Source organism: Aphis gossypii, chromosome 3 (assembly GCF_020184175.1).
Source record: "Aphis gossypii isolate Hap1 chromosome 3, ASM2018417v2, whole genome shotgun sequence".
NCBI lineage: Eukaryota > Metazoa > Arthropoda > Insecta > Hemiptera > Aphididae > Aphis > Aphis gossypii.
The window spans coordinates 24,179,539-24,202,742 of record NC_065532.1 but is presented as its reverse complement, the minus strand read 5'-3'; the positions used below and the strand labels follow the sequence as shown (position 1 = coordinate 24,202,742).

At 31.5% G+C, this 23,204-nt stretch overlaps 1 protein-coding gene across 20 annotated transcripts in view; it reads right to left on the bottom strand.

Annotated features, from left to right (window-relative positions):
- LOC114121151 (tropomyosin Per a 7.0102) overlaps window positions 1-23,204 on the bottom strand; it is a 36,655-nt gene that overhangs the window by 7,868 nt on the left and 5,583 nt on the right. For 3 of the 20 annotated variants that reach the window (XM_027983349.2, XM_027983344.2, XM_050203100.1), the window contains exons 3-8: window positions 12,277-12,410; window positions 9,759-9,876; window positions 3,508-3,578; window positions 2,447-2,522; window positions 1,998-2,060; window positions 788-857 (exon numbers count right to left, since the gene is read on the bottom strand). In XM_027983349.2, coding sequence (XP_027839150.1) covers window positions 788-857; window positions 1,998-2,060; window positions 2,447-2,522; window positions 3,508-3,578; window positions 9,759-9,876; window positions 12,277-12,410 — 532 coding nt within the window. Of the gene's footprint in view, window positions 1-787; window positions 858-1,579; window positions 1,643-1,997; window positions 2,061-2,446; window positions 2,523-2,964; window positions 3,036-3,507; window positions 3,579-9,758; window positions 9,877-10,153; window positions 10,272-12,276; window positions 12,411-14,251; window positions 14,850-18,458; window positions 19,363-23,204 lie in introns of those variants that run through there. The other 17 variants (XM_027983337.2, XM_027983335.2, XM_027983341.2 and 14 more) reach the window with 17 other exon arrangements.

Here is a 23,204-nt window from a genome sequence, read left to right as displayed (position 1 = left end):
AGTATAAATATTATTAAGTATAATATAATCGTTCTAAATAATATTTGCAAGGTGTAAATTACACCACTCAGTCTTATTCGGCGCCACCGAGGATGATGGTGTGTGTCTGCAAGTTAGTTATTCGGATACATTGCAAATTTGCAACGATACTCTCTATTGGACGGTTATTACAATAATGTTTATAAACATTCGCACACACATGTGTAGATCATCATCGTATTATTATTATTACTATATTATGTAATACACAAAAGTATATCGATTAATTGGTGTTATATTATTAGAACACTTGGCTTTCGGACAACACTCGAGCGCAATATTAAAAAACAATCAAACATCAAAAACACGTAAAAACAAAAAAAAACACATATTTGTTTATAATTTTTATATTTAAGTGGATAATTTTTGATTGTTTACCATGCGTCTCCTTGTTTTGACATTGAAACGTCAAAAGTTTTTAATCATACTGCAGTAGTATACAGTATACATATATTGCATAAAAAATGTATGGGACCAAAGGCATGTATAAGGAATTCCTACCAATTTTATAAAACGAAATTCAGAAGACTGTAGGTATATTATTAATCATGAATAAGACGTCAAGATAGCGTCGTCGTAGAGGAAGTTTAAACTATACACGTTATATTAGGTATATATATTATGTGAAACACTATGCTAATCTTCTTTGTATACATATTATTATAATAAATTATCGATCCCAAGACTGTAAACCGATATAATAATATTTTTGAAAATATGTAATGTAAGAAGGAAACGTAAAACTCACCTTCGAGCCTGTCGACTTCCTTCTGCAATTTCTGCACCGATCTCTCGGCGAACTCAGCACGAGCCTCAGCCTATAAGTAGAAAAAACGGAGTATCGATTAATGTCTATAAAAAAATTTACAGTTTTGTTTATTGTTTATATTAACGAATAAACACAAAACGCGTGTAAAGATTTTATCACGAGGATTTGACGATTTTAAATGCACGTATATACAAATTGCATTGGAAAATATCAAATGCTCGTGATACACTCCGTACACATAGACAAAAAACCATCATGCGGTATAATTAAAAATTTAAACAAAAACGATCGTATGTGGTATATGGTTAATGAAACACAGTGTTATGAACTGCAAACGAAAACTTCAGATTTAAAATTATGGCGATTGACGAGCAAAGTGAATCGTGCGAGAACTATATGTGAACGCATTGAAAGCATCGAGATGTGCGTTATTAACAGTAATAACAACATATACCATTGTATACAACAAATGCGTCGTATGCATGAAATCGGGACGAAAAATTCAAAATAATGATCAAACTTTTTTTATATTACCGGACCACATAATATGCAGGAACAGTTGTGATAATAAATAAATATAATTTCTGTATTAAACTTAGTGGAGCTTCAATTTGGATTCCATAGATTCCAAAATTGAGTACTTAATGCAATTCGCAAAACAAGTAGAGAAAGAAACATAGATAATTAATTATATTATGAGTAAATGATAATTATACGAAAAAAATTTTTATAATAATTATGGAGTGTATTAAATATGTATTGAGCTTATACCTCTTTGAGCTGTGCTCCGAGACCTTTCACTTGTTCCTCAAATGTTTCTTCCCTTTGTGTGGCCTATATTTATTTTTAAGTACATAAACGTATGCCGTGTTTGTGAGTTAAGCGTGTACAAACCAATTTGCAAAAAAAAAAAAACAATACAAGTTAGACACAAGTATAACACACATTAAAAAAATATTATATTATATTTAATTTTGTTAAAGTGATTTTCTATGTATATTGTATAGTGGGACAGTATGTAGTAAATTTTGTGGGAAAGGTGTCATATAAAAATCACACATTTTATTAGTATTCATATAAAAACGGTAAAAGTGGAGTACGTAAAGCCTTAGTGTTTTTTTTAATTTTCTTAAGCAGGCTAAAATGCAAACAAACGCAGCCTGTGAGTTATTTTTTTTCTATAAAATACCTCCTTCAAACGGTTGGTCAAAGTCTTAATTTGGTTCTTATATTCTTCTTCACGTTGATTTGCCTGTCCAAAACCATTAGTTAGAAATTTAAAAAAAATTAACTCGCTATAAAAAGATTTATGAATTTCTGAAATGTGTGTTAGGTGTAAGTAATTTAACATATCAGTCTACATCTAAATATTAGAAATATCTAAACTTAAATTAACTAAATTATTTTTAATCTTATAAATTTAGTCTAATTCTTTAAAAAAAAAATAAAATTCCCAAGATGAATTTATTGACAAATGTTTTCCCATTTCGTACTATCCGGATAATTTTTTTTTTTTAATATAACCTAACATTTGGCAAACAAATATTGCTTGTTAAATAGTACATGAAGAATAATAAATATTGTTTTATTGGTCATAATATTGAACGTAATTAATTGAACTGAATTGTATACGTGTACCTTTTCTTCCGAAACCTCGAGGGATTTCAAGTTGTTACCAACAACGCGTAATTCTTCTTCCAACTCCACGATTTTTCTACACGATAAAAAAGAAAACAGAATTAGTTAACAGATCAGTATATATAAAATAATCATATACGCTAAGTACTATATTTTTTTTTAATATCAACTCAAGCTTTTTTCAAGGGTTTCTATAATGCGATTAAAAGTTTAAAAACAATTTGATTGTTTACTATAAATACCCTTAAACATTACATGAGTAAATATTACAATAGAAAAAATTGGTAATTTTTGATTGCGATGAAAAGCCACTCGGACGCAACACACTACTTTCAAATAAAGCAAACAAAATATGTACCCGTAATAGGATGTACACATTTGTTATTCAGCACTTACCAAAAAGTAGTCATCTAACAGTGGTCTAAAATAGGTTTTATATATAATAGGAAGTATTTTTAAATCCATATTATAAGTTCGTGTTTCTCATTTTTTGACTTTAAAACGACCAAGATACTTACGCATCGCTGTGTTCAGCTCTTTCTTCAGCTCTTTCCAAATCTTGTTCCATCATGACTAATTTACGGCCAACCTAATTGCAATTGAAAATAAAAAAAATATAACAAACTAATAACATGCAATAAAAACTAAAAATAACAAAATATCTTGGAAAAATAGGACGTATAGAGATAGGATGTGTATAATTAATATTTGAAATTATAATATAAGGATAGAATAAAAACACACTAAACACAAAAACAAAAAAACCAAAAACAAAAACGAAAAAAAAATTCAAATAGCCGCCGAATAGAAAATATAAAGCTACAGTTTCATTTTTGTATGAAAATACCTACCATTGTGAATAAAGCCCAAAAAAAAAAACAATGATTATTGTATGCGCGCAACAATTATTTAAGCGTAGTATAATATTATATGATTTGATAATAATACACTACAGTAAATGTTTTGCTAAAGCAATGAAAAATCGCAATCATAAAAATTATCCAACGATTTCCTTTATGTGATTTTTTTATATGTAAATCTAATGATTTAATCGTCCTTACGATTCGCCTGATTCGGCACGTTCTTCGGCTCTTTCCAAGTCGGCTTCAACCATGGCCAGCTTACGCGCTACCTAATCGCAAGAATTTCCCAAAGAAAAATAATTAAACAAAAACTGTTTTAACAGGTTTTTTATACACTAACATTATGTAATAGATAAGTTATTTCATACACACGCACACACACAAATTATAATACACTCGCATGAATGTGTTTATGTATAGAGTGGTGTAGCGAAGATATCTATAAGGTGGGCCCAACATATTATAATAATTACTCCATGAAAATCACAGTGTATAGTCTAACGTGTCAAAAAGTTGAGTTCAACCCAACTCTGAGGACTCTGATCCTGGTAGACTATGGTCATTGGTCATCATTATTATCACGGTAAAACGAAATACGATGTAAGCCCCACGACGCGATAGGTGACGTAGATATGAACCCAGCTTTAAATACAAACGAGATAGGTACTACTAAAAACACACTGGTAACAAGTACATAATATAAATATTATTTTTTTATTAACCAATATAGAAAACGTCAAATAAAACACAACTGATGGTCAAGGAATTATAGGTGTGCACCTTAAGATAAATCAGTCTTGCAAGGCTAGAACTAATGAGTAATGGTTAAAAAAAAATAACGGATTATTGTTACGGAATGTAGTGGGGTGATTTTTCATATAGCGCCTAGTCCCTTAGCTACACCACATTTACATATACAGCATGTCAGCATATAATCGTTGGGGCTATTATTGGATTAGGAATGACTAAAATGTATATTGTATAGTTAATTGTATATAAAAGAACACCATGAGAGTAAAATTGTTAAATTTCGATGAGTCAAACAGAAAACACACTACTAACACCATATCATAACGAGTTATTTTGTGTTATAAATTTTTATAATACGTGATTATTATGCCTGCAACTGTATAGCTCATAACAAAATTATTATTGAATCCAAGTAAACTGACTCTATAAAATAATGAACTGTGATAACGTTGTATAATATAAACTTTAAACTTAAAATTAAAATTACATTACATAAACAAACTAAAAACTGAGCCATATATTAACATATTTGATAAACAGGTGTATGCGAAAATATAATTTTTATTTTTAATGGTTATCTAATAAAAAACATTTCTTTAAAATCTATCTGCAATAAACAAAAATAAATTGTATAATAATATTATTAATAAGATACAAGTAAGTACATATTATTTTATAACGAATACCGATTCGGCCAAGACATGGTTGTTACTATAATTATTATAATTCGATTTGTGAGTAAACAAATACAAAATATTAACGATATCTGTTATTTGAAATGAATTGTTTATTACTAATATGAATGCACAATGCCTTTAAAAAGTAATTGTGTCGTTTGTCTTAACCGAACGAGTTTACAACCAATGACTATAAACGCTAATGTTTCGCGACGATTAGTAACCGTATGTTTACAAGAAAACGTTCGAAACTTCGAATGGAGCCGTGTAATGACGGTATTAAAAATTAATTGAGATTCGTCAACTATCCAAACTAAAATTCAAATAATTATACATAGCTTTAATATTAATAACTCTTAAAAAAGTCACTGTTTCGAACGGTCTCACGATACTTGCATAAAAATAAGCACTAATTCTATTTTCCAAAGAACATCTTGGAAATTCAAAAGCTTAGTGGTTTTTTAAGTGCATTATCGTTATATCTACTATTAGTATGGCACATCTAAAGACTATTATCATTTATATCAATACATTTTAAATTAAGTAACTTATTGTATAAATTTAGAAAGCATAATTTTTTTTAACACGTGACACGTATAACATTCGTCATTTCAGATTTTCATTAAGTTGAAACAGTTTTTTTTAGTTTTATTTTAGTATTCTGAAAAGATGAAAATATTTCAATCATTTTTATTAATTTTTAGCGTGGAAGTATTAAATAATATTTAAGGTGTTTTTTTACAGAATATATAGCTTTTAAACGAATATTTAGATAGTAGAGAAACGAATAGTAAAAATACTAACAGAACATACTTTGCGAATTATTCTATACCTAATTATAAATCGCTTATTGGATTACTGAAACGATTATAAATTATACATAAAAAGCTATTATTTCAAAATTCGTTATATTTTATAGAATATAGATGAACGTTTCATAAAAATATTTCATTTAAGACTATATCGCATTTGTTGCTCTAAAAATAAAAGTATTTCATATTTCCACGATTACAACTGTAGTTCAGTTTAAGGCAAAGAAACCTGTTGCATGTTTTTAGAGAAAAGGGAATTTTCTGATAGTTTAAATATTTTTCAATTTTAAATCTTTAATAATGATGAATTGGCTTATTATTAAACTGAAGTGTATGAAGTGTAAGAATATTATCAGTGTTTACACGTAGGTTTTTTATGATATTTTAATTTTAAGCAAGTTATGAGCATGTAAAATATGATAACTTGAAAATTCTCCATAACTCGCTGAAGTCGTACCAGCATTATGTTGTATCCGTTTTACACACGTTAAATAGTAAATTTTCGTTCGCCAGTTTCAATAGTGTGATTTTAGTTTCGATATTAGACTGAATTGATCAAAATTACCAAAGGTTACTACACACAACTAAAACTTCTGATAACAAATTGGTTATGTTATACAACTGTAAGACGCAAACAACATATTATGCAGCTGTTCTTAATTTCTAACTTATTTCAAATAATTTAAAATAAAATGTATAATAGGTCCATATTATATCATTCAGCCTTATAAACTGAACCAGTCGTCATCGCGGAAGTATAAAATTCCGTTGCCATAAAACGCACAAGACAGACTAAACACTAATCACGGTGTGGTCACTCTTAAAAAAAGATAAAAATTAAAAAAGGCTCATTTTTTTTTTAATTCCTAAAATATACCTAATACATTTTTTTTACAAAACTTAATCATAATAATATTGTAATATAATAATGTACTTAAAAATGTAAATCGTACAAGAACACAAAATTCGACTGAGGGACGATGACCGTTTGGTGCTGATTAAATCACTCTGTATAGTATGTTATGTTGTAATGACCACGTTGACAAAAATGTGGACTGCCTGACATCAAGAATTTCGGCTCGTCGACGAAACAATAATGATTTATTATTATCATTACGTTTTAAACATATTCTTTTATTATTATTATCCATTGAGCGTGTATCACACACGTCACAACGTTCGAAATACCCAAACGGTTTACTTTTTTCTTTTAACATTATGTCACGTTCTATTATTAATTAGACGTGTTATAGATACCTACGTCATACTATTAATGTATTGTCGTTATTAGTAATCGTAAAAGAAAAACTCATTAACAGTTGGAGCAAATTGAGTTTTAGGACGGTGCGATTATTAATTATTCATAACAAAAAAAAAATACTATTACATAATATTATTTATTTTGTGGTGACTTCATCTACAGTTTAAGTTAAAAGTAGTACGCATTGTACATGTCATTACGTATGAGGTACTCATATAAGAAAAATACGAGGTAAAATATCATTCGGATTTGTTATTCTTCGAACACATTAGACGGAATAGCGATGACCGTGTAATTATTTCAACTGGATTTTCGAAAACAATAACTAATCATAATAATATGTGCTATAAGAAGATTTATCACAGGAGAATGTGTACAATGTACATAATATGTGTATTAAAATTATATCAAAGGAATAATTTATTATTTTTTTAATTTCGTGTGTTATAAAAGCTCGTGTTTTAAATTTTACAGATCTACATACATATATAGTAAGTACCTATTACATCGTATTATTATTATGTATATGATACGCATACAAAAAACGTTAAGACCTCGGAATTCTAATTTCGTCGCCTGTGTCTAACTTAGGTCGTGAGAAAATAATATTATTTTTTCACATATATGTATATTTTATTATTATGTGTGTAGATTACAGTAAGTACTATGAAGTAACAAGATTCGCGACTGTAGAAAAAACTGCATTAATTTGTTGTTAATGCAGATGAAGGATAAATACGTACAAACACAAATAATAACAATTTTTAGCTCTTTCCTCCCCCTCCCAACAATGGGATAATAACGATATTATATTCCGTCCAAATAAGATAGAACGTTACACCGATAAACCGTAATTATTCCCATATTTTCTAGAAAACGACAAAAATTTCATCCGAATTGATGATCGTTACTTGTCGAAAACTTATAATACGTAATAGGTCATATTATAATCTAGTTTGGTGTTTAACAATCGATCCTAAACATTTTATTTTTCAACGACACACCGTCAATACTCGATTTACACCCCCGGGGAGTCAAACCTTATTGTTTTATCCGAAATCTGATATTATATTACATAATATCAAGGCTAACAATTTTTCAGCAAGACTGATCGAAATAATATTATGAATCATGACGTTATTATTACTGTTACTAGTATTTAAGTTTAGCCGCGATTACATTGATTAAAAAAATTATGTATGCCACCCAATCGAAATGTATTGTTCTCCAACACAAATTCTCTAGAAACAACCGACGTCTGAATTGGTTTATTTTATACAGTTTACAAGTTTTCATTCGGTGTTTATAAGACGCGTACAGTGAACATCGTTTTAAACATGCACATAAAAATAACATAATGTGTATTTTAGAAAAAATAATATTATAATAGATGAAATTACTAATCTGACAACAAACCAGTTCTCTCTTAACAAATGCACCCTTTCCTCAGTTCCTGTCACGTTGAATATATTATTTAATACACAAAATTGATGTAACGTTTAAATTTTGTGGCGTCATTTTTTAAAGTAAAAATCCGATAAGATAATTTTTTTCTAATATAAAACAATTTGAAAAATACAAATAGTAATTATACGTCGCCAGAATAACATTAAACATTATTATTATTATTATGCTGTTTTTAGTGTGCACAAAATCTCCCACAAAGATTTCACAATGAGATCGCTTTATTTGCATATTGTTTTATTAAATAGGTACCATCAGGGTCAACTAATCACCAATCGGCTAGTATTTTTAAATTTATATTTAAACTCTGACGTCTTGGGTAGACATATATTCTTTTAGGTACATTTTTACTATACAAATCTGTCGCTTTTATAGTTTATCTTAAACTCTTTGAAAACTTTTCGTACAATATTAATATCATAAATTCATACTGAACTTAATACTAAAGTCACTAGTCATTACAGTCAATGGTCACCTTTCTTCAATTGATCAAATCTGATACATGACTCCTTATACTTTCAGTCATTAAATTAAAATATGTATGATAATTATGATACTAAATGTTCAAAATAATACAAAAATAAATTAAAACAGAAATACTGATTTATTCAGTTACACAAAAAAAATAATGTATCAAACAACTCAAACATTAGATAAATTATTAAATCTCCCATTAGGTTTTAGCAAACTTAATTACCAAAACATTAACATTGTGAAAAATAATAATAAAAACTATTATTTATTATTATTAAAAACATACAGTTTTTTATAAACAAAAAAGTGAATACATTGTGCATGATTAAGATTTATTAAGTAGTACAATTTCATACAATATAAAATATCTTAACAACTTATTTTTGATATAGATTTTAAAATAAATAAATTTGATATAAATTTTAGTTTTTATAATAGAAATGAAAATACATAATAAATCTGATGTTATTTTTCATTATTCAACACAAAAATAAAATTCAAGACACTTAAAAAAAATGTTATAATTTTTCTTACAATATTTTTAAAAACAAAAACATAACAGAAAAAAACCCGACAATAGTTCTTTAAACTTATAACAGCCTATATCAAGGTAGGTATATAATTTAGAAGTAGATATACTTTAATATCTAAAATGTCAATATTACTTGGATTCAATACAAGTTAATAATTAGGTAATGTAAACAATTTAAAATGATTGAGTTTAAATTCAGAAAATAATATAAATAAAAATAATTGTTTACGTAAACTGCCAAAACTCATAAAAATATACCAACAGCGAAAACGCCAATATTTTTACTAGTGGTTTTTTATTATCTTTAAGCCATTAGTAAAAAAATTTCCATTTTATGGACTTATTTGTTACCACACAAATTTTGTATGAGTCATATTATGCCATATTTCAGTTGCACAACTGACATTTATAAAATTATTGATTAGTAAAATTCAAGTGAGATAACGATTTAATAGTGTTAGTAACACACTATCGTTCACCTCATCATATTTCTTATCAGCTTCTTCAGCCAAGAAACGGGCTTCCTTTAGCTGGTTCTCCAAGGCATCCATACGTTCTTCATCAGCCAAACTGCGGTTTTCCAACACCTTACGTGCACTGTATAAAGCCCAACCAATAAGTTACTCCCTACAAATCTAGTGTTTAAATTGTACCTATCAATATACATGTATTATGTACTCATGGGATTTATTACTCCTAACAAAAATCCTACTTGTTTTAATTTTCCTAAACAAATCAATCAAATGAACAATGCCTATAGTGTCCATATAGCCACGTCGTGTTTTTGTGCTTATCAGGAATATAAGGACAAAGTAGTAAAATAATTTTAAATAAAAACCCAAAAAAAAAAAATACTCAGATACTGTTATTTTACCTCCTCATATTTTTTGTCAGCCTCCTCAGCAATAAGTTTAGCTTGTGCCAATTGAGCTTCGAGAATGGCTACTCGGTCATCCTCCATATTTGTTCGGTTCTCCAATGCTTTTCGGATCCTTTTAATGTACAAACAACAACACATCAAACAGATGCACACACAGCGTTATTGTTTTAGCGGGTAAATAGTTCATAATACACATGATTTAAACTAATATTTTCTACTCAAAAATAAGTTAGTAAGTAGTAAATTATTAATTTATTTACTTTACATAATACCAGGTGTAATACAGTGTTTATGATTTACTTAAGTACTTTTAACTAATCAAAAATTTATAATGAAATTTTGGCATATAAATATATGGTATATTTTATATGAAAATATTACCTCACTTGATTCATAATAGTAGTACATCATAAAATAAACCAATAATATTAAGATTTTGAATGGTAATTTAATAAAACTAATAAATTGAATAACAACTGATTTTAATAAAAATTTTAACAAATTTAGTTAATATACCTAAACTTATAAAAATGTATGATCAATTCCATTTTTACAAATGTACATAGGTAATTCTCTGAACACTAAGTGGAGAAATTAGAAATTAGAATATAAAATAATGTGTATGATTAAATCAAATTTCTAAAAATGCAAGGTTAACAAGAAAAAAAATGTCAAAACAGATTATTCATAGGTTATATTGTATAAAAAAAACATGCAGTTTACCTATTGAAATAAAAATAAAGAAAAAAATTATTTTAAAATAGGTACTTTGTTTTCAAAATATAAGTGTTTTTAAAATTACAAGATTTTTATAGGTAGTATAAGGTATAAAAATATATAATAGATACCTATATATTTATATATTTTTCGTCATGAAATAATTTACTAGTTTTAAATTTATATTTTATACCTTATGGTTGAAAAAATATAGGTAATATTCTTTATTTTAAAATAGAGTACTTGCATTTACATACATTTTAATTCAAGTGCATGACTAAATAAATAGACATGTCAACTAGATAACACTACATAAAATGTCCCCAAAACTTGAAATAAAAGCTAAAATATTGAATTTAAATTTAATAAAATAATAATCTCAATCAATTCTATATATTAACATTTAAAATGTCTTATGCTCAACCCAAATAAATATTTTCACAATGAAAATTTCTGAAAAACACATTATACCTATTTAGAGACTGTATTTAGAAAGAAGTAAATATGTACCTATATAAAGTTAAGTCAGAAGATGTGTATACTCACTTATTAAAGGGATTTGAATAGGCAATTCTAATGAATATTTAAGAAAAATGCTAATTTAACAATTTAAATAAATACATTTAATAACCTACATTTACAAAGAAATTTAAAAATAATCTTATATATTTATAATTATTAGTAGTTATATTGAAATTATAGATAAAAAATTTTGTACCAATGCCATTCAGAGTAGTTATTATAAATTACCACATTTTCATTATAAATTTTGATAAGTTAGCTTCATAATTTTCCAGAATTTATAAATATCAATATATTATAAATATATTATCTTGATTTATAGTTTTAACATTTAATTTACATGCACACGACATTCACTTAAGGAAGGTTTTAATGTTAGTTATTTAATATCATTAGTAATTAAGTAATTACCAATGGTTAATAAATCTTGCAAATAAAATATTGGTCAAAAAAAATTAGTAATGGATATTATATTGTCAATTTAAACTTACCTACATAAAGACGACGTGACAGTAATTACAACAAGATAATGTGTATATAATGGTTTTTATGATTGATACTATATTTAATGATCCTATTAAGATATATTTAGCCTAACATTAATAGTTTTACTTTTTCATTTAGTATCTATCTAGGACAAAAAAGGTTTATTTTAAATATCACATTGAATAATTGTATTTATCTATAAGATAATATTAGAGTAATTGGTTCTAAACAAGGTTCTAAATGAACAAAATCTATTCAATATAATTAACATAAACACAGGGACTAGTATAAATAGTTTTAGGAGATCAAAGTATAATCTAAAATGAAATCAAATTGAGTCATAGAATCCTGAAAATACTAACACCTCTGACAAACATTTAACACACACTTACCGTTCAGATTCATCAGCAGCTTGAGATGCCTCGGCCAACTTAGCAGTGGCCGTGGCCAAGCGCTCTTCAGACCTTTCAAGGTCCTCTTCCAGCAATTGGATACGCCTGTTAAGTGCAGCAACTTCACTTTCAGCCTATAATATAAAAAATTAACAATAAATATTTAGCATAATGATGTTTAAACATGGGAAATAATTCATAATGGTTTTTATTGGACCTATATTTATGCAGGATTGTTTTACATTAAAGTAAACATTATATAAACATCCTAATTTGTACATATTCAGGTGTAAAATACCAAATTAACAGGAAACCCAACCTAGGCCGTAACTTCCTGAATTCACAGTAGACAAAACTGTCTGTATATTCAACATACATGAAGCCCATTGTTAGGAGATAAATTATTTCATCACGCCTCATCGTTCCATATATAACCTTGAATGATTAGCTTATTTTTACATACTATCAAACTGTTCAATTATTAAACTCAAAGTTTTTATGCAATGAAACTTATACTTAAATACTCTATACATATATTAGTAATCTAAACATTTTAAGTGTATAAAGATGTCACATAAATTAACATTAAATAAATTAGAAAGATACGGGATAGGTATAATAACTCATTTTAATTTATTTCACCCAGTAATAAATAAACATTATTTGTGTTAAGTATATTGTATTTGATCAATTATATTGAAAGCTAGCGATATGAATTAAGGAAAATTTCAAAATATGTGGATTATTAGTTCTAATGTGTAATATTATTAATTATCAATTATAATGCAAACTCCAATTTTTTATCCAAATAATAACTTTGACGCTCAATAAAATATTCAAATAATCCTTAGGTACCTACTATATTTTTAATAATTAGGTAATTAGAAAATTTTTCTTGACAAGTTATGAATAAGTAAGTTCCGTGTAACTATTTAACAATATTATATTATTTTATTGGTTTTAGGTATATTTTTAATCTTGGTATCGACCTCAGTTTCAACAGTTGACTAATGAGTAAAATGACTGATATCTATGAAAAAAATATTCTTAGCTTTAATCACGATTTATGATATATCTTTAATCGTGGCTTAATCAAAAATAAATGTATACCTACAATGTACCATAGCTTTATTTATGAACAACATTTTTAAAAAGGTGATATGATAAATAACTAAAAATACCTACTACATTTGCATTCCTACAAATACTAGTTATAGGTATAATTTAAAAACCATAGCATTTTGAGTTTCAAGTTTAAATAAAATTGTGCCGTCGAATGTTAAATTTCCAAATATCATGTTTTAATTTACAATAGGTACCGAACTAAGCTTTTCTTCAAATGAATAGAATAATGAAATAACTAGAGCCAAATTATCTATAGAAGTAAACAACTACCAATATTATAAGATAAAAAAGTTAATTTTTTACATTAACCTTTGTGCTAATACTATGGTAAAACTACCTATATCGAAAATATTATCAATTTTCAGATAGGTATATTATATTGATAACTAAATGAAGTCATATTTGCTTCATTAATAGTATATAAATTCGACAAATAATAGGTATTGAAATGAAGTAAAAATCAGAATCAATCTTCAATACATATAATAGCCACTCCGATAGCCACATAATAAAGAAACAAGATATTTCTTCAACTGAAACTCAATAATATAATACAAATTTAGCAGATGAAGCATTGACGTCGTACAAGATATTCTTAAAACAAAGGTATTTGCAGGAAAAATAACATCTCATATAGCACCCATTATAAACATCTCAACAGAGAAACGGTGTGTTCAACCCAAGTGACTGCAAAGATTGAGCAAAAACATAAAAATACTCAAAAATACACGGAGGAATACCGACCCGGTGACCAACCAAAGATGGGGAGTGGGGTGTTTTTGCGGTTCGCCAAAAATACGCGCAATCACAACAATATTTAGGTATATTATATCGGAAAGACTCAACGTACTTCCTCACGTCTCATGACCTCCATCTGGAGTTTCTTATGGAAATCCTCGCACTCCTCCTTATACCTCTCCATCTCCTCCTTGGTCTGACGCATTTTTTTCTTCAGCACGTCCAACAGCGAACCCTGCTGTATGGTGGTCATGATGACTTCGCGACGAAGTGACAAACTAGGTACAGACGAGACCGGAAAACCGCGCACTAACGCCGCCGCCCTAGTGTGCCCGACGGGAAGAAACGGGAAGACGGGATAAAAAAACAACAACAGAGTCGTCGGACACGCAAACGACTACACACACAACGGTTTCGGGTTAGGTTAGACGGGGCGTTTTCGTAGTCGGGAAAAAATCGGGAAATCGGACGACGGCAGCGGTAAGCCGGCACGCGTTATTGTCGCGGTAACGGACGACGGGAGGACACACACACAGGACACGAACACACACGCAAACGCACACTGAGTCACTGACACTGGGCACAACCACTATGCGGACACGGTGACGGTGACGACGAACGCTAATATTTTTACGTTGGTTACGTGCAACGTTCGGCTACGGGGACGCACTGCAGAAGCCACACACACACACACACACACACACACACACACACACACACACACACACACTTGTTTGCGGCTGACTAGCGGCTGACTAACGGCTAACCAGTAACCAACCCAAACCGTATACGATAATAATATTATAATAATATATAATAATAATATGGTATTTACGATAATAATAATAATACCTTCGACGACGGTTCGTCGGACGAATACAATACTCGCACACAGTGCACACACACGTACGCGGGTCATGCGCGCGCCCCGCCCCGCCCGTTTGGAGTTTGAGAGTCGCGGCGGCGGCGGCGGCGACGTGCTGTCGGGCCGGTGGCCTTGCGGGCGACGTTGCCGGTTTTCGACGCGTCGACGGGTCGGGGCGGCGGTAATGTCGTTCGTATTTGGCGTCGACCGAGACCGGCGGCCGGCCGGTCGGCGCAAAAATATTTCAAACTGGTTCCGCCGCGGACGGGCGACCGTCGCGTCGCGCGTCCGCAGAAATCTCGTCCTGGGCGGCTTTTCCTCAATAGCGTATAGTCATCCGGGCCACCACCCGTCACCTACTGCCGGCACAAAAGCCGTGTGTCTGTTATGAACGTTATGAATTAATGACGATGACTCCGAACTCGTCTCGTCGGTACCGTCGACCGGACCATAATATTATAATGTTTTAGATGTACATCGTCGATTATTATTATGCGCAAGGGTCGTGTGCCACTAACACGACGACAAGTGTTCGCCAAATAAGGGGCGGCGGTGTGCTTAGACTTTCAGCTCGTAACAGTCGTAACACGTTCTCTCTTCTCCTTTCGCAATCGCAACACCAGCATCATGACGTCCTGTGTGTTCTGACGATGTCTCGCCTTTTACGTACATAATATGCATACCTCTCGTTTATACCGATGACAACTGCACTCAAAATATATAACCAACGAGTTATCGAGATTGTGGAAGGGTAGGGGAAATACGAGACTTGTGAGACTTGGTCAAACGAAAATGAACTGCATTTGAAAAAAAAAATGTTTAATAGGAACACCGAGAAAAAAAATCACTAAACCGTCATGTTTTAGTCCAAGGTATGAGCCAGCCAATGCAGTTCTCACGAAATGCAAATCACCATCACGTTATTATGTTCAGTAAATACACTTATACGTGCGAATAACACGTACCGCGAGTGTATATAATGAAACGATTTATATTCATTAATCATTATTATGTGTATTCATGAGTACAGATTTTAATCGAGGCACTTGAAAGAATTCAAATTGTTTAAAACTGACGGTTTTGCAGTTTGCGCGATCACGAAAGATTCTTACCTGGCGTATTAGAAATAAAAATGAATGTAAAACAAAAATTCATCAGATTTACCACGCATTAATCATAATAAATTCCTAGATTCTTCAACAATCTAAATATAAGCTTAACAAAATGTATTAACACATATTATATTTATCATTATTCATTATCTTTCACAATTGAATTCAAAAGCTATTATTATATCATGTACGTGTAATACAAACAAATCATCATTTATCACTATACCATTTTACTTATTGAACAACACTTGTGAACATAATAAATTGTTTTTCTCTACTTTTAATTCGTATAAACAAACAAGCACAAATGTGCAAATTCCAAAGATCGATTTATTCCGATATAAATTAATTTATAGACAAAGATTATTTCGAATTATGAGTAATAAATAATATATTATAATAATATACTACGTATTAAAAAAAAAATTACAGTGGAAAATTTACTACACCAATATATAGTGTTATTTTTGTGTATATACACTATAATATTATAGTCGTCACTACTGAAAGTATTGTCATTTTTATAATAATTGTATGTTTGGATATGATATTGTATTCACTCGCCACTCGGTATAAAGAAACGCTTCTTTTTTTAGTTATACTACACTTCAGTACTTCATAACATAATAATTATTGATGATGCGATGTTTTTACAAGCTATATTGTATAAGCGCACGAGTTAAAAAATACTTTTTACCAAACCACACGCATTTTCGAGCTATATCTATAATACGCCTATATTTGACCGGTCACGCGGTTTTGTTTTCAATTAGCCACACCTACTATACTAGGTACCTATTAGGCAGTGCCATAACTCCCCTTGAAACGATTTTAACTCGACCGAGAAAGAGAACCATAAAACACGAAAAAAAAGCCACATAAATCAATACAAGTGTAACCGGTGAATAGTGAAACAGTGAAATGCCTAATGCATGCTAATGTGCGAGCATGCGACAAACCGACTACATCATATATAACGAGGTACGCGTTATAATGTGCGGACAGCCGCTGGTTTTTGTCGAGTCTTAAAAAATATAAAAATACGACGTACAAATAATACACCTATAGGTTTATAACTTGATATGATCGCGTACCGTATTGTGATAGGTTGTAAACGAGTCGGTAGGTACGCGGAGCACTTGGGCGGAAAAAAAATTATCAAAAACTGCTATTATCTCCGCAGTAGGGTTATCAATATCGCGGAATGTTTAGTGCGAGACCGCATATTTTGGCATAGAACATAATAATATGTTGTGTTTTATGATTTCGGCCGTATCAGCCGATTAGCGTATCAGTGACTTATTTATGACTTCTCAGGGGTTGGGTGGGGGAAAAGGTAGTGTAAAAACGATTTCATCACAATATAATGATTGATGATCACCACGATGACTACTATACGCTCAAACCATTGATTATACAAGACTGTCAACACGTAACGAGACCTATTTATGAACTCTGACATTGACCAGGGCCCCTCCCCCCCCCGATCAACGTCCGCAAACACCCTGGGCACCGTAAATACGCCACGGCGGACTTGTTGAACGCCATGCAAACGGTATGGGACTTATCGTGCACTGAAATTTGTTATAATAATATCATTACGCAATGTTTATCATGCATGTGCCAACAACGAAAAATGAATGTCAATCATGATATTATTTAACATTATTATTATAAATAACAACGATTATTATCATTACGGTTCAAGCAATATTACAGCAGTACGACTATAACAAAACTATAATAACGGATAAAATAGCGCCGGCCGCGGCGGCGTCACTACACTATTATTATACATATTATAATACTATTATAGTATAGAAATATCGGAAAGAACGCGAAGGTTGACGGCACCAGCTGGTCGGACGAACAGTCAGTCCCCCGGAATGCGGTGTGGGATCTGTTTCACAGCAGCAGTTTGGGATAGTTGGCACCGCGCCTACAATTTAATTATACGTCTAAATCGTCGTCCGACTGCGAACCAGTGGTCGTCAAAGGTCGAAAAACCGTGTAGTGCGCGCCGTACAAAAAACATAATATGCGACGGTGTAGCGTCGAAAAAACAAAATCGAAAATCGAACCCAGCGGCGCGGCCAAAAGGGCTCCTCGCGCCGCGATACGAACGAAGAGACGGCGGTGGTGAGTGGGACGGTAGTCGGGAATCCGAATAACCGGCGGTGGCGTAACGTTGAGAACCCGCGGTGTGGTTCCACGTCGGCGACGCGGGGAGATGGTCCGTCGACGGTGGCGGCGGCAGTCGGCGGTCGACGGACAGTCAGCTGCTACAATGCTACAAATAGAGTCGGCCGCCGCCGCCGCCGCCACCGCCGCCACCGACTTACCCGTCGCAGTTGCGGCTTGAGCACGTTGTGCAGTTCGTTCCTGATGATGCTGAACTTCATGCCCGTTTCCGTGCTGAACACGGAACTGGAAAGCGCCAGTCCGGGATAGTCGGGGCACCGTCGTCGCTGCCGTCGCTTCTCCCGTTCTGCGATCACCTCGGCGCTCTCGCTGGGACACCGGAGTTTGGCCAACAGTTCGGTTTCGTCGGCCGCGCCGCTTCCTCCGGCCACCGTTCCGCTACAGTCTTCCACTCCGTCTCCGGATTCCCGTACTCGGCATTCCTGCTGCGGCTGTGGTACCGCCGTCACCGGTAACCTCTGCTGCGGCTGTTCCGTCGTAGGCGTCTGCGGCTGTTCCGTCGTCGGCGTCTGCGGCTGTTCCGTCACTGGCGATTTTGGAGGAGGTGTTGGCAACAGTACGGTCTGCGGCGGCAACAATCGTGGCGGCGGTGGCTGCTGCGACATTGGCAGTCGAGGTGATGGTACCAACCGGGGCGGCGGCGGCGGTCTGTAAGGGCTGACGGCCGTGGCCGACGGACCGGCCGCCGTTTCGGCACCGACCACGACTCGTTGCTGTAGGTCGTGCGACAGCTGCGGCCGCCTAGGAGCCCGAGGGCCCCTGTGCGGACGCCTGTCGCCCGGCCGCCTGTCACGTCCACCGCGGATGTCCATCCGTGTGGTCGTGGGTCGTCCACAACGTGGCGGCGGCGGCGGCGGCGTCAACGGGAACGGCAGCAGCGCTCTCACACGGCCGACGGAGCGTCGTGTACAGCGAACGGCAGCAGTGAACGCGCAGGAAATGCACGCGCACGACGCCGCTACGGTTCCGTGTCGTTTTGTTGGCTGGTGTACAGAAACGTAAAACGACGCACAAGACGACGGGCGGGCGGTACCACCGTCTGGCCCGCCGCGCGTGTTGATCTCGCCGTCTTTTCCCTCTCTCCCGAATAGCGCCGCCGCCGCCGCCGCGAACGATGTACGATTAACGCGACGCGGTGTCGACTCGCCGTAGTCGCGCGTTGATTAAAATGATTTAATAAAAACGACGACGTCGCGATCGACCGACTACCGTTATGCCGATCGCAATTACCTTATTATTAGGTATTATGAATATTATTACTGCCGCCGTATCTCGACCTCGGTTGCGATGTACAATAAAATTACGAAATAATAATATTTTGAGTGCAATGTTCACCATAAATGACACCTATAGCACTAACCGGTGTGTTCGTTTTTACGACTCTTGATCATCACCGTGTTGTAATATTATCATTATGATATTGTCATCGTTTTGGACAAATCCAAATCGGATTATCAGAAATCACGATAATGATGTCTTTGATAAATTGGTCCGCTTTGGTTACTGATGATGTTGAATGTAGGTACGCGAAGCCACAGCATCATGTCTTTAATGTACTATAGAGAGAGAGAGAGAGTGAAAATCCGTAACCCGATAACGCCACGTGCCTATTACTGGCAAACGATAGATCATTCGGCGAGCGTTTAATTATAATATTATAGTTGGCAGGCTTCGACGTTCAGCAGCACCATATAGTAATATCAAATATTGTACTGCGTATCGGAGTAATCAAATAATAAAAAATATAATACCTATTAACTGTATACCAAAAAAAAAAAAAAAACCATTAACCGTCATAAACAGTCTTGACGACCGTGATACCGTTCGGTTGGAATTTCGACTTCGAAGTCGGAAACGGTCATAAACTCATAAATAATAATCATATTATGATTACGTAGGGAATATGGTTATAATTTTGTTATTGCATTAGATCATGTTAAGTTCGTACACTATTTTATTGTTTCAATTTTTCACTTCGATTAGATTAAAGAATTGTATTCACTAAAATCGTGTATTTATCTGAAGGTCAAATGCACGCAATGTCTTAATATTTGAACCAAGTTTAATCAGTTTTTAAAATAAAAACCGTAAATGTATAGGTACTATTAAAGTTATTTCTATACAAATGTAATTGTTTGTGTATTACGAACATTTTTAAACGAAATGCCACTTGCATAGGTATTACAAACCTAACATACAAAATATTAACACTAGGTACCAAGTTTTCTATACATCTTCGTAATCTATCGATATCTTATAATAATATAATATTATAGTTGAATTGAATGGTAACTGATATAAACATAAACAACTGACAAGTGAATACTATGAATTATGAAATATGAAGTTACGATTTATTATTCAAAGCTATTTTAGTTCAAATCTGCATCCGTTGCTTATATTAAAAATTAAAACTACTTAACTCTTCTTAATGCCTCGTTATTGTAAATCAAATAATTATAAGAAATAATGTGATTATTGGTTTGTATTTATTTATAATAATGTATTTAAATTATAAATCACCTAGATATTTAAAAGTTATAAATAGTGGGAGATATCTCCTTATCCTTGATCAGTGATCACTCATCGTGTAGTCGTGTGGCTGTATGTAACAGCATAATATAGACTATTAATAATTATACATACAATTATAGAAATTAAAAATAATTGTACCTATAATAATTGAATATTATATTATCATGGGCTGAGGTGATGACTGGCGAGGGAATAAACGAGACAAGAATCCAATAACAGGCATTGTACATCCCGTATTCACGTCATAATTCGTAAACACAATATATTATTATAAGCAGTGTATGCTGAATGATAATATATTGTCAAAAACTACGTCATTACATAATATGGCTACTAAATGCATTATGCCTTAGTGCAGTTCATGATTTAAAATAATTATCTTAAATCGTGGTGCAGTGGTATATGTACCATATATATAACCACATATTTATATTATACAATAATTATATGCGTATAGATTTAATACTGCAAGGACAGAATTTTTTTCTATGTTTAATGTTCATAGTCGCATAGCTCAATAAAATTCAATATAATTATCATAGTTAAATAGTTTAAATATTATAAATTATTTTCTAAAATAGTATTTAGTCAACAAATGAAAAAAAAATACTATAAAGATATGGATACATTTTTTTGTAATTAAAAATTGTATTAATAATTGCCAAAAAATAATTGTAGATTAATAAATAATAAGTAAAATAACAATAGGCAATTAACTATTATTTTATTGCCAATAATTGGCTAATAACTAAAGTGATACAATTTAATAACACTTATAAACATAATATTATTAATATCATATACCTATATTCACTGAAAAATGAACACAAATTGTGTGACGTGTACCTAATGAGTGTTATATTATTATTTTAAGTAAACTCCGAAATCTGAATTTCCATTGTGCACAATTCAAAAAATATTGAAAATAGTTAGATACCTATACCCTTATGGCTTTGTATATTAAATTTTGTTATGAATAACATAAGTATAGTACAGTGACAAAAATAATAATAAATGCAGATGCCAAAATATCATATTAAACTCGTTTTTTAATAAGTAAATAATAAGTAATAGGTAACCAAAATTCTGCAGTAGGTATAACAAACAAAAATAACTGTATTTAACTAAAACTACTCTACACTCATTAGTCATTACGTATAGTATAATAATAAATAGTGTTATCGATTAGTGATTACAAATAATATAAATTATAAAATGTATAGTATACCTTCATATTATTATAATTATACTGTATGCATTATAATTTATATTTCATATGTATTAGAACATACAATAAATTATCAATCCTGGGCAAATTAGTAACAAATTCTAACAAGTTACAGTAAGAATATTAAAAAAATAATCAAACTAGTTTTATTTAAGTTATTAAAAAATTGATAAAATATAGTAACTTAGTTTTTAATTATAAATTGGAGAATTAATATACCAACTAAATAGGTACTTACTAAAAAAAACAAAATATGTTAAATAGGTGCATATTTTGCACCTCAATAAAAACCAATTTTTATATTATTACTTTATTAATTATCTATATTTATGAAAATTATGTGTTTAATTTTATCAATAGTATTTTTTCCAAAATTGTAGACAAATATTATACTTTTAGTATATTCTTATTTTTTTTTTCAATGAATAACATACAATCTGTAAAGTTTCTTTTACAAGAAGCATATTTGAGGTAATATAATATAAAACATAAATCAAACAAAGGTTTGAATTAAGGACTAAGGAGTTACCTAATAGTAACACTTATGACTTGGACTTAATTCTTAAAATATTTAATAAGAATAAATTTAACAATAAATTTTTAGATTTTTAAAATAACTAGTTAAGTTTCTCAATAATTGCATATTTGCATGGATAAGCAACTGGTTAAAATACTCAATCAGGATGGTTAAGTAATAATATAATACATTTTATTTATAATTTATAATTTGTATAATCTGTAAATATTTGTTATAATAATAAGCACAATCGTGAAATGATGTTTAAAAGGAATAAAATAAGAAAAAATTAGCTAGAATGTAAAAATACTAAAGAATTGATCATAGGCAAACAATAGTCAATTGAGAGAAGTAAATACTATGATGGAACTTTGTAGGTTAGGTTAGTACCTAACCTACAAATACTACTATAATACTACAATACGATAACAAAATATAAATAAAGTAACTGGTCAAGTTACAAAAGATCGACAAAAGAAACTATAAATTTAACTTTTTACTTTCTTAGGAATTAGTATCCGAGTATGCATATTATTGATGAATACATTATATAACTATTTAACAATATAAAAATTCATTAATTTATAATTGTCAAAAAATGGATTC